A 14,003-nucleotide genomic window follows, 5' to 3' on the forward strand; every position below is an offset into this window, starting at 1 on the left:
TAGCTAGGGACAACAGCAGAAACAGAGAAACATACAGGGAATTTGCAGGCAGTGCTACACACACATACAGTATACACGGATGTTTCATTTGTCAGAAATCCCTATTATCAGATGATGGGTATCAGAGTATGTGAGATTTCCTTTTATGACCTTACTTGTCAGTAAAGCTCTTTGTCTGTCCACAGATATAGATGAGTGTAAGTTGATTCCAGGAGTGTGTGTCAACGGCGTGTGTTTCAACACCATGGGCTCTTACAGATGCCACTGCGAACTAGGATACATGGCCTCCACTGCAGGAACCATGTGTGTCGGTACGCCACAAACACTCAGCTTTATAACTATCGGTCTTTCAAATCCACCTGATGTATGGACAGAGGGATTGTTGTTTGCTATTCCTTAAGATCATGGTTGTGTGCTTGTGTTTCTGTCAGATGTGGATGAATGTGGTTTGTCCCCGAAACCCTGTAACTTCCTGTGTAAGAACAGCGAGGGCAGCTATGCGTGCTCCTGTCCCCGCGGGTACATGCTGCAGGACGACCACAGGACCTGTAAAGGTCAGCAGCTGGAGGCGGCCTCTTGCTTTCGGGCACTTATCTCAGAAATATTCTGTGCAAGTCATTGAAAAAAATCTGAAATCATTGTGTAGATCTTGTTTTATAAGTTTTCCTGTGATTTAGTTTGAGTTAATTGTTTATTACTAATTTGGTGTGCCATTTTTATTTTTTCGGTAACACTTTACAATAAGGTTCATTAGTTAACATTAGTTAACTACATTAGTTAGCATGAACTATTAATGAACTGCACTTATACAGCATTTATTAATCTTTGTTAATGTTAATGTCAACATTTACTAATACTTTAATGTTAACAGGATTAGATTTGAATAATGCACTGTGAACTAACATTAACAAACAATGAACAGCTTTATTTTTATTGATTAACATTAACAAAGATTAAAAATCTAAAAACAAAGATTACAGTAACAAATGTATTGCTCATTGTTAGTTCATGTTATGAACTAACAATGATACATTAACTAATGGTAACTAATGAACCTTATTGTAAAGTATTACCATTTTTTCTTCATAGATCTGAATAAACACATTGTTTTGTCTTGCTTACAGTAGTTGAGGACACTTAATATTCAACAGTATTATTGATATGACTGGACACTGACACTGTTGAATGAGAACTCAACTGAGCTGGACGATGACATCACTGTTTTCTGCAGAGCTTTTTTATAGTTGAATTGAACTCATTTTATAATTGATGATTTTTACACAGTTATTGAACTGAACTGAATCAACACTGAACTGAACAATGACTCCAGTCAATGACTCTTTTTAGAGCTGCTTTACAGCAGAACTGAACTCTGTTTGCATCATTGATCATTATTTTCCTGTTCATCCCTGTGAAGCTGCTTTGAAACAGTCTGTATTGTATAAAGCACTTGAAGGTGACTTGACTTTGAAGGACAAAAGTATGATCCAGCATGTGCAGAGTGTAATGGATGACATGTGGTGTAATTTGAGGAGTGAATTGTTAGTTGATGACAGAGCAGTTAGTCACAAAACATTTACTGTACTGACCATCATAGTAAGACTTTTAGACTGAGATGTCCTTGAGATGTCTAGCAGCCTTTTGAAAATATGCAGAGTAAAAGCAGTAGTTTGATTTGACTTTTTGATTTACAGATGTGGATGAATGTCAGAGCAGACGACACAACTGCCAGTTCTCGTGTGTCAACACCATCGGTGGATTTACCTGCAGGTGTCCGGCGGGCTTCAGCCAGCAGCGTACGGCCTGCCGAGGTCAAGCACACATTCAGAACTCCTCTCCTCTGACACAACGCTGCATCACCTGACAAAAACACAAGTAGTGTTTGGAAAATGGTAACACTTTAGAATAATGGTCCATCATTAGTAACTATGCAGGAAGCAATGCAGGACTAATGAGTAGCACTACATTAACACTTCAGCTTCTACTATTAACTAATAAAGAAACAAGCTTAACTAATCTAATCAGTAAGTAATATCGAATTTAGGAGAAAGTTCCTTATTAGGTAATCAATTATTACTCATTGAGATAAGCCTCATTAATAACTATTTTCTAACTGACAAATTATGAAGAACATTATCGTGTGTCTGAGATGTAATCAGTCATAATTTTTACTCCAAATGCACAAACATGATTTTCACTTTAAAATAATGGTCCAGTAGTTCCTGCATAATGGTAACACTTCAGTCATTAGTGATGCATTTTATGACTATATTCACATTTTATGATCACAACACATCCCTGAAGTGTCAGCAGAGATTGTGTCAACTAGACTCTCCCCTGTAAGGCCTCATCGACAGCCATCGGCACTGATCCACAACAAACCCGTCTCCATACCGGTGTGACTCCAATCTTCAACCAGATGAACTGGATAATATTCTGATTGTTCCAATCCAATCTGACTTCTGACCTGTAATGCTGCCTGAATCATAATCATATACTGTTTGTTCATTGGCCAGAGGAGAACTGGCCCCCGACTGAGCCTCGGTTCTCCCAAGGTTTTTTTCTCCATTCTGCCTTGATGGAGTTTTGGTTCCTTGCCACTGTTGCCTTTTTCGCTTTTGTTGCCATTGGCTTTTGTCTTAAATTTAACATTTAATTTAATATTCAACAATAATATTGATCTGCCTGCGTTGACACTTTTATACAAGAACTGAACAGCACTGGACGATGACATCACAGTTTACTCCAGAGCGGTTATATATATATATATATATATATATATATATATATGAATGAACTAAATTAATAACTTTTTTTTAAACAAAAATGAAACATCATTGAACTTACTTAAGCTGGACTGTGACGCTATTTTCTTCTGGAAACAAACTTCTTTGCATTATTTTCCTGTTATCACTGTAAAGCTACTTTGAAACAATCTGTATTGTAAAACGTGCTATATAAATAAATGTGACTTGACTTGACATTCAGAGTAAAAATGATGACTGATTATGTCTCAGACACACGACAATGTTCTTTATAATTTGTCAGTTAGTTAATAGTTATTAATGAGGCTGATTAGTTAAGCTTGTTACCAGTAGATAGTTAATAGTAGAAGCTGAAGTGTTAATGTAGTGCTACTCATTAGTCCTGCATTACTTCCTGCGTAGTTACTTATTAATGACGGACCATTATTCTAAAGTATTACTTTACATTTGTGAACTTTGTTTCATTGTATGAGATTATGATCATAGTAAATTAAGTAAAAAGCAATATGTCAGTCAGGTGTGTGACCTCTTGTGGTTTTCTCTCTGTCTTCTCTCAGATGTTGATGAGTGTCTGTCTGAGCCGAGTCCGTGTGGCTTGCGGGGCGTCTGCCAGAATTCAGTGGGCAGCTTCCACTGTGAGTGTCCACAGGGCTTCAGACTGGACTCTCTCGGCCTCAGCTGTCACGGTACGGCCCTGTGTTTCTGAATTATTTGTTGCAATCTTGGAGTAAAAGTTTAGAATCAAGTCCCACCCTACATTTTTACCCTCACTGAATATACTATTTCACTCTGACATGAGCACTGCTTCATATTACTACAACGATTTCATTTTATAGAGTTCTATAAACAGGAAGTTAATATTGAGTTAACTGGCAGTACTACGGAGCCCCTAAAGGGAACTTTGCAAAAATGAAAATATATAGACTTTCTTGTGCGCACGAGTTCGTTTTCTCGTGCGATAGTTTCTCGTGCGCATGAGATAAGTTTTTTGCAAAGGTCCCTTTAGATTTTAATAAATTCAGATGTGGACACTGGCATTGACAGCCAGGTCAGCACCTGTGGTATCTGTGGTGCTTATTAACTTTAGATGTCTCTTTCCCCGCCATGCAATATATCAAAAGAAATAACAGACCCTCTGCTTTTAGACAACAACAAAAAAAGTATTCTAGCTTCATGCATTCTTTTTTTATTCAACTGTGGGTGTTTCACAAAAAAGCAACATTTTGAGTAAAAAGCTGAGAAAGTCGTGTTTTGTCAAAGGCTAAGTCTGGATCAGATTCAGAACGATGATCAGATGGAGTAGATCGAGTTCATCAACACCCCTAAAGCTTCACAGTCCTGTAGCTTGTCCTGGGTCGACATTTCATTCAGTAACGTTACTCAGTTTTGATTTATATGCTGTTTAATATTGATAATCATATCGGCTTCTTCTTCGCCTAAGATTTTATCAGGAGATTCAGTACTCTTTCAGAAGATGTGTAATAGCACCCCCTACTGTATAACAGTGAAAACACGGGAAGCCAGAACATTCTGTCAGCGTTGTCTCATAACTCATGGGAATTTCCGTCAATGTCAGGGAAAGGGATAATATGATTAAAAAAATGTCATCAGAGCTCAGAACGAGTGATGTGGGAACTAGTCAAGTCAAGTCAAGTCATCTTCATTTATATAGCGCTTTTAACAATGTAGATTGTTTCAAAGCAGCTTTACAGAGATAAACGTATAATTTGAGGTAACAGAGATTGTTTTGGCTTTATAGCGGTTCTTTAATAAAGTTATTTTCCAGCTAAAGTTAGTTTTGATTGATTCGCTTCCGTCGCAACGATCATTTGTTATTAAATTAGAGGCCGCTAAGACGACACCATTCTCTTTACACAAACTTTAAACGCGATCCTGTGAGAAACGCTGATGGCTTCACATGCGCATTAAGAATTGGCTCTATAGTTATGTGCGTTTGAATATATGTGCGCAGGTTTGGAATTCACTACAAACCAAGCCTAAACAAAGTACTGGTGTTTCCTTATAATTTTTGATACAGAATTTTATTTTATTTGATCAATTCGGGGTAGGTACGCGAATTGAGTTTCCCAACAACGCTTTATCTGTAGAGTGGGAAAGGGATCCTCCATAGGGAGAGACTAGTTGGCACTTCAGCACTGCGTTGACATCGGGTCCAGGCGAAGGTCCTTCATCAGATCTGGATACGGCCTGGATCCGGCAGGGTGCGGGAAGACCTCGGGATAAACAAAAGACACTAAAATTAGCGTAGATGCCATTCTTCTTATGATGTAACGAGTACATCAGGATTTATGGGAAGTGTTCCCGGTTCCAGCTGACCTAATCTATACAGCCTAACATTGAACTATAGAACTCTATAATGTATTAGGTGAATGCTAGGTCAAAGAGATGTGTCTTTAATCTTGCTTTGAACTGACAGAATGTGTCTGCTTCCCGGACAATGGTAGGAAGACTGTTCCAGAGTTTTGGTGCTAAATAGGAGAAGGATCTACCACCAGCAGTCGATTTTGATATTCTAGGTATTATCAACTGGCCGGAATTTTTAGATCGCTGTAGACGTGAAGGACTATAATGCGTTAAGAGCTCACACCAAGTACTGTGGAGCTAAACCATTTAGTGCTTTGTCAGCAATATTTTAAAATTGATGCGATGTTTAATAGGGAGCCAGTGCAGTTTTGACAGAACCGGGCTAATATGGTCATACTTCCTGGTTCTGGTAAGAACTCGAGCTGCTGCGTTTTGAACTAGCTTTAGTTTGTTTATTAAGCGTGCAGGACAACCACCCAGTAGAGCATTACAATAGTCTAGCCTTGAGGTCATGAATGCATGAACTAATTGTTCCGCATTTGTCAATGAGGGCATATGGCGTAATTTAGATATATTTTGAAGATGAAAAAATGCGGTTTTACAGATACTAGGAACAGTATAGAGATAGACTGATATTCACTTTAAGCAATATTTTTTGTTAATTATTTTCTGAGAGATCAGTTATTTATTCTAAAATATTGAGTTTACCGACAAGGGCAATAAATGTGGTTGTGTCAGTAACAGCACACAACGGCTCTGTTACAGCAATCCACAGGCCCAAAATGGCATACATACAGCTCTTCCGAGAAGATGACTATTGCATCCTTTGGTGAGAGTTTACAATCGTAACCCAAGGTTCACTTTCAGTTGACTTGTTTGCCACCTCACTTTGGGATATCGAAAACAGCTTTCACTTCTACAGGAATCTACTTCCTCCTGGGTAGATGAATGGTACTTCCTTCTGGGGTAACCAGAGCGCTCTCAGGTTAATTTCCACTGAGGTAAAATGTGCTGTGTAACACTAGAATGAACCTCATTGGTTCTTGCGTAAGCTCAAATGTGCTGCGTAACACGAGAATGATCTCATTGGTTCTTGCAGAAGCTCAAACGTGCTGCGTAACGTGAGAATAAACCTCATTGGTTCTTGCAGATTCTCAAAAGTACTGCCTAACTCGAGAATGAACCTTATTGGTTCTTGCAGAAGCTCAAATGTGCGAGAATGAACCTCATTGGTTCTTACAGAAGCTCAAATGTGCTGCCAAACACGAGAATGAACCTAATTGGTTCTTGCAGAAGCTCAAATGTGCTGTGGAACACTAGAAGTAACCTCATATGTACTTGCAGGAGGTCAAACTACTGCTAATAAGAGAATGAACCTCATTGGTTCTTACAGAAGCTCAAGCGTGCTGCATAACACGAGAATTGATTCTTGAAGTTCAAACGTGCTGCGTAAAACCAGAATGAACCTCACTGGTTCTTGCGGAAGCTCAAATGTGCTGCATAACACGAGAATTGATTCTTGAAGTTCAAACGTGCTGCATAACACCATAATGAACCTCATTGGTTCATGCAGAAACACAAACGTGCTGCGTAAAACCAGAATGAACCTCATTGGTTCTTGCGTAAGCTCAAATGTGCTGCCAAACACAAGAATAAACCTCATTGGTTCTTGCTGAAGTTCAAATGTGCTGCGTAACGTGAGAATAAACCTCATTGGTTCTTGCTGAAGTTCAAATGTGCTGCCAAACACAAGAATAAACCTCATTGGTTCTTGCAGATTCTCAAAAGTACTGCCTAACTTGAGAATGAACCTAATTGGTTCTTGCAGAAGCTCAAATGTGCGAGAATGAACCTCATTGGTTCTTACAGAAGCTCAAATGTGCGAGAATGAACCTCATTGGTTCTTGCGTAAGCTCAAATGTGCTGCGTAACACGAGAATGAACCTCATTGGTTCTTGTTGAAGATAAAGTGTGTGAGAATAAACCTCATTGGTTCTTGCAGATTCTCAAACATACTGCGTAACATGAGAATGAACCTCATTGGTCCTTGCAGAAGCTCAAATGTGCTGCGTAACGCGAGAATAAACCTCATTGATTCTTGCTGAAGTTCAAATGTGCTGCCTAACTCGAGAATGAACCTCATTGGTTCTTACAGAAGCTCAAACGTGCGAGAATGAACCTCATTGGTTCTTGCAGAAGTTCAAACGTGCTACGTAACACGAGAATGAACCTCATTGGCTCTTGCGGAAGCTCAAATGTGCTGAATAACACGAGAATTGATTCTTGAAGTTCAAACGTGCTGCATAACACTACAATGAACCTCATTGATTCTACCTGAAGCTCTAATGTGCTGTGTAAAATGAGAATGAACCTCATTGGTTCTTGCGGAAGCTCAAATGTGCTGTGGAACACAAGAAGTAACCTCATATGTACTTGCAGAAGGTCAAACTACTGCTAATAAGAGAATGAACCTCAATGGTTCTTGCAGAAGCTCAAACGTGCTGCAAACATGAGAATTAAACTCATTGGTTCTTGCAGAAGCTCAAATGTGCTGCGTAACGAGAATGAACCTCATTGGTTCTTGCAGGATCTCAGATTTGCTGCGTAACATGAGAATGAACCTCATTGCTTCTTGTTGAAGATAAAATGTGCGAGAATAAACCTCATTGGTTCTTGCAGATTTTCAAACGTACTGTGTGACATGATAATGAACCTCATTGGTTCTTGCAGAAGCTCAAACGTGCTGCAGAACATGAGAATGAACCTCATTGGTTCTTGCAGAAGATCAAACGTGCTGCAGAACATGAGAATGAACCTCATTGGTTCTTGCAGAATCTCAGATTTGCTGCGTAATATGAGAATGAACCTCATTGCTTCTTGTTGAAGATAAAATGTGCGAGAATAAACCTCATTGGTTCTTGCAGATTTTCAAACGTACTGTGTGACATGATAATGAACCTCATTGGTTCTTGCAGAAGCTCAAACGTGCTGCAGAACATGAGAATGAACCTCATTGGTTCTTGCAGAAGCTCAAATGTGCTGCGTAACGAGAATGAACCTCATTGGTCCTTGCAGAATCTCAAACGTGCTTTGTCACATAAGAATGAACCTCATTGGTTCTTGCTGAAGCTCAAATGTGCTGCGTAACACAAGAATGAACCTCAGTGGTTCTTGCAGAATCTCAAACGTGCTTTGTCACATAAGAATGAACCTCATTGGTTCTTGCTGAAGCTCAAATGTGCTGTGTAACACAAGAATGAACCTCATTGGTCCTTGCAGAATCTCAAACGTGCTTTGTCACATAAGAATGAACCTCATTGGTTCTTGCAGAATCTCAAACGTGCTTTGTCACACAAGAATGAACCTCATTGGTCCTTGCAGAATCTCAAACGTGCTTTGTCACATAAGAATGAACCTCATTGGTTCTTGCTGAAGCTCAAATGTGCTGCGTAACACAAGAATGAACCTCATTGGTTCTTGCAGAAGATCAAACGTGCTGCGTAACGAGAATGAACCTCATTGGTTCTTGCAGAATCTCAAACGTGCTTTGTCACACAAGAATGAACCTCATTGGTCCTTGCAGAATCTCAAACGTGCTTTGTCACATAAGAATGAACCTCATTGGTTCTTGCTGAAGCTCAAATGTGCTGCGTAACACAAGAATGAACCTCATTGGTTCTTGCTGAAGCTCAAATGTGCTGCGTAACACAAGAATGAACCTCAGTGGTTCTTGCAGAATCTCAAACGTGCTGCGTAACACGAGAATGAATCTCATTGGTTCTTGCAGAATATCAAATGTGCTTTGTCACACAAGAATGAACCTCAGTGGTTCTTGCAGAATCTCAAACGTGCTGCGTAACACAAGAATGAACCTCATTGGTTCTTGCAGAATCTCAAACGTGCTTTGTCACACAAGAATGAACCTCATTGGTCCTTGCAGAATCTCAAACGTGCTTTGTCACATAAGAATGAACCTCATTGGTTCTTGCTGAAGCTCAAATGTGCTGCGTAACACAAGAATGAACCTCATTGGTTCTTGCTGAAGCTCAAATGTGCTGCGTAACACAAGAATGAACCTCATTGGTTCTTGCAGAAGCTCAAACGTGCTGCGTAACAAGAGAATGAATCTCATTGGTTCTTGCAGAATATCAAATGTGCTGCGTAACACGAGAATGAACCTCATTGGTTCTTGCTGAAGCTCAAATGTGCTGCGTAACAAGAGAATGAACCTCATTGGTTCTTGCAGAATATCAAATGTGCTGCGTAACATGAGAATGAACCTCATTGGTTCTTGCTGAAGCTGAAACGTGCTGCGTAACATGAGAATGAACCTCATTGGTTCTTGCTGAAGCTCAAATGTGCTGCGTAACATGAGAATGAACCTCATTGGTTCTTGCTGAAGCTGAAATGTGCTGCGTAACATGAGAATGAACCTCATTGGTTCTTGCAGAATATCAAATGTGCTGCGTAACATGAGAATGAACCTCATTGGTTCTTGCTGAAGCTCAAACGTGCTGCGTAACAAGAGAATGAACCTCATTGGTTCTTGCTGAAGCTCAAACGAGCTTTGTCACATAAGAATGAACCTCATTGGTTCTTGCAGAATATCAAATGTGCTGCGTAACATGAGAATGAACCTCATTGGTTCTTGCTGAAGCTCAAACGTGCTGCGTAACAAGAGAATGAACCTCATTGGTTCTTGCAGAATATCAAATGTGCTGCGTAACAAGAGAATGAACCTCATTGGTTCTTGCTGAAGCTCAAACGTGCTGCGTAACAAGAGAATGAACCTCATTGGTTCTTGCAGAATATCAAATGTGCTGCGTAACAAGAGAATGAACCTCATTGGTTCTTGCTGAAGCTCAAACGAGCTTTGTCACATAAGAATGAACCTCATTGGTTCTTGCAGAATATCAAATGTGCTGCGTAACATGAGAATGAACCTCATTGGTTCTTGCTGAAGCTCAAACGTGCTGCGTAACAAGAGAATGAACCTCATTGGTTCTTGCAGAAGCTCAAACTACTGCGAACAAGAGAATGAACCTCATTGGTTCTTGCAGAATATCAAATGTGCTGCGTAACATGAGAATGAACCTCATTGGTTCTTGCAGAAGCTCACACGAGCTTTGTCACATAAGAATGAACCTCATTGGTTCTTGCAGAAGCTCACACGAGCTTTGTCACATAAGAATGAACCTCATTGGTTCTTGCAGAAGCTCAAACATGCTGCATAACACGAGAATGAACCTAATTCATACTTTGCACGTGACGTCACAAGCACTGGCTGGCGGGCAAGAACGTCATTCTCCAGCAACGAAACCCAGTAAACTAATCAAGGATCTTGCCAGGACGTCGCCAGTTTTACTATACAAAAGTTGGTGTTTTGAGGTGTAAACGACATGCCAGATAGTTGGTTTGCGATTGGATGCACTAACCGCAGATGAGATAAGCAACCTTCACAGTATAACGTTAACAGTTACACGTCTGTGCAGTGATCATTCCATCACTCCATCAAAGGTCATTTCAACATTTGTTTGAATACAATGGGTGTATGATCGTAATTAATCGTGTCTTTAAGTTACCCTGTAGTTTCGTCAATCAACACCACCAGCTGGTTCGGCGAGTCAGCTGTTTGTGTTATGAGTCTAAGCTAGGCTTACTGTACGTTCAAACCGCCGCCGGCGAGAGCGGTAAAATTCATAGAAAATGAATGACTTCCGGGCACTTTGACGCTCTCGCCGGTGGCGGTGTGAATGCACAGTAACAGTTGTCGTCTTTTGCTAACAACAAAAGTGTGTGATAGGTTGTTTTGAGGTTTGTGATATCTATGGTTTTCAATGAGAAACAGAGATGACTCAACAGTAGAGCTAGGTTATTTACGGAGGAATTACTACTGCTCGATTATCTTAAAAAACCTTGTCTGCTTTATACAATTTAGCTACCTTGGAGTTAATCCTAGTCCATAGTTATGCAGCTAGCTCGCTAACAGACTTGATAGCTACTAGAAAGACCTGGAATTACAGGACTCTTCATTGAAAATAGCTGTTTGTTGCCCGCCAGGTATCCATGGTAGTCACATCTGCAAAGTATGAATTGGTTCTTGCAAAAGCTCAAACATGCTGCATAACACGAGAATGAACCTCATTGGTTCTTGCAGAATCTCAAACGTGCTGTTTAACACGAGAATGAACCTCATTGGTTCTTGCAGAATCTGAAATGTGCTGTTTAACACGAGAATGAACCTCATTGGTTCTTGCAGAAGCTCAAATGCAATGTGTTACATGAGAATGAACCTCATTGGTAGTCCAGTCTGGATAGAACAAGTGCTTGGACAAGCAGTTGTTGTAGCTCCGATAGTGTAGTGTTGGATTGGCTGGGACCACAAGCAAAAGATTCAAAAGCTTCCTGTTCTCTTCTCTTCGCTTCAAACCTTTGTTGCATCACATCCAAAAAGACTCTTGGGTTCTGCTGGCTGATCAAGAGTATGTCATTTATCCTTTTCAGCCATTGTGGGCAAATTCAGCCACAGATTTCTCTTGCTTACAAATGCCAAGACGAAAGATCTTTGTGTGGACAACTTGTCCAGCACTGGATCCAGTTAGTCACTGTACGAGTCTCTGTCCGTGACGTTCCCTGCAAACAAATGGATCTTGCTCAATTATGTCATCCACTATGACCTTGCAGGTTCTTTCACACTGGCATTTGGTGCACTCACAGACTCCTTTTGCATGATATGAACATACGAGTGATGTGAAGTTCATTTGGGTGATATATCAACGCTGTTTTCTAAACCTAAAGTTTGCTTGAAAAGGTGTTTCTAGCATTCTCCTCATCTCTTATATCTCTTATGGTACATGCACGCATACAAACACAAGCGTTCTTTCTCTCTCCCTAAGGTTCTACTGATTAATCCAATGTAACAAAAGCATGAATAAAACAGTCATTACTGAGTCATTACCCAGTTACAGTGGTGAACAGCTGCCGTTGATGACGCATGTACACCATGGTTTGGATCCAAAAGCACAATGTGAAGAGACAGGGAAGGATGAGGGGAGGAATCACACTCGGGTGCAGACCAAGCAATGGAAGTGTGAAAGCACTAAAGTGTCCAGCGTACTGTTTACGAGGCCACTGCACTATACTGATGTGAGATGCATGAATTGCGTTACATAATGTAATTGACTGTGCTGTTTCTCTCTCTTTCTCTCAGATATAGATGAGTGTGTGCGTGATCACAGGTGTCAGTTTGGCTGTCAGAATGTTGCGGGTGGTTTCCGCTGCAGCTGTCCACAGGGATACACTCAACACCAGCAGTGGAACCAGTGTGTGGGTTAGTGTACACACACACACACACACACACACACACACACACACACAATTGTTGGGTTTCCAAGTTTTATGGGCACTTATAACACCCTATGTCAAGCCTTATGTAAAAAACCTGGGAGTCCTTCAGGGGTGTGTTTCCCGAAAGCATCATTAGCCAACTATGGTCATAAGTTCCGTCGTTATCAGCAGTTCAACGAGTCGGTGTTTCCCGAAAACATTGTTCAGACGAACATTCGCAAACAGCATCACAGTGTGTTTGGAGCGACAGATCTCGACCTGTGGTTAGAAGCAGTTTGCATGACGTAGACAACAAATCCTTATCTTGAGCCAAATAAGCAAGCTGACATTCAGTACAATCTATATATTTTATTTAGAATACAAATGTCATTTACGTCTTTTAGTTTGTCAAGAGATTTAAAGCAGTTGTTACGTCCAAGGACGTATTCATTTGTGTATTGTATACCAAGAGTGTTATTTGCCAGTGCATATGTGTTTTTCTCTCTCTCTCTCTCTCTCTCTCTCTCTCTCTCTCTCTCTCTCTCTCTAATTGTGTGTCTGATTAGTAGGATTGATGGCTACCACCTGTGCTCGTTACCTGTGAGCGCTGCCCGCGCACTGATCGGTGCGTGTCCTGAGGAGTCTAATATAAAACCGCAGAGAGAGCGCTGAGGAAGGAGCGTTTGAGATTGTTCCGCTCTCCAAGTGCAGACGAGCGAGTTGCGCTCTGTGGTGTATGTTCACAATGTGTGTGAGAATGTGCCTCTGTAGCTTTTGTTATTTATGATTAGACAAGTTTTTATGGGTAACGTAGGGGGGAGAGGATACCCATTACTTTTCTCCTGTTTATGGATTAGTTAGGGAGTGAGGGAAGTTATATGTTTTGTTTTGCTTTTTGTTCTGTATAGGTAAGTTAATGTTATCCCCTTTGTAGTTAGAGGTATTGTTTTGTTTTCTTTTGACTTGGGCCCTCCTCCCGAGGTAATACTTTTGTTTGAATTTATTTTGTAATATGTTTCTCTACTTTATATCTTTCTTTTTATAGCGCCTGCTGACGTTAAATAAAAGGCAGACACGCCATGAGAGAATAAACTTGTTGGTACATTCATTCTTCTGTGACTCTGGGACTGGAGAGCTGGAGATTCTCAAAGTCTCTCCACTTTTTCTTTGTTCGTCGTTCCCTATTTACCCCTAGATTAAGGGGAAGACGTTTTGAAGAGTGCGCATGTGTGAACGAGCTCTACAACGTAAGAACGAGCCTATGATTGAATCTGGAAATAAAGCAAAATAACTGAGAAAAATTAGAAATAGTTCTTAGATGCCATGCCCGTAATTTATAGCAAAACATCAAGTATTAATTCAATCTCAACTTCTTTTAATAAAACTGTTTATTACTCCACCACCTGTGTGACATCATTAACCAACGTGGTTGAACGACCAATTTGCGACAATATGGTTTCAGGAAACAGTTATGACTAGCTAGTTGATTTCTTCAACGATGCTTCGTACTGTGATAGTGAAGCAGAGAGTTACGGCGTTGTACGGAAAACACACCCCTGGACAGTGCTCTAAAGCTTGATAGCAAGT

General features: G+C 40.3%; 1 protein-coding gene across 1 annotated transcript in view; it reads left to right on the forward strand.

Moving 5' to 3' along the window:
- fbn2a (fibrillin 2a) overlaps window positions 1–14,003 on the forward strand; it is a 147,186-nt gene that overhangs the window by 130,356 nt on the left and 2,827 nt on the right. Inside the window, exons 59-63 of the mRNA XM_079860862.1 lie at window positions 186–311; window positions 432–554; window positions 1,695–1,811; window positions 3,323–3,451; window positions 12,301–12,420. Coding sequence (XP_079716988.1) covers window positions 186–311; window positions 432–554; window positions 1,695–1,811; window positions 3,323–3,451; window positions 12,301–12,420 — 615 coding nt within the window. The remainder of the gene's footprint in view (window positions 1–185; window positions 312–431; window positions 555–1,694; window positions 1,812–3,322; window positions 3,452–12,300; window positions 12,421–14,003) is intronic.

Source organism: Squalius cephalus (genome assembly GCF_949319135.1).
Source record: "Squalius cephalus genome assembly, chromosome: 24".
NCBI classification, from domain to species: Eukaryota; Metazoa; Chordata; class Actinopteri; order Cypriniformes; family Leuciscidae; genus Squalius; species Squalius cephalus.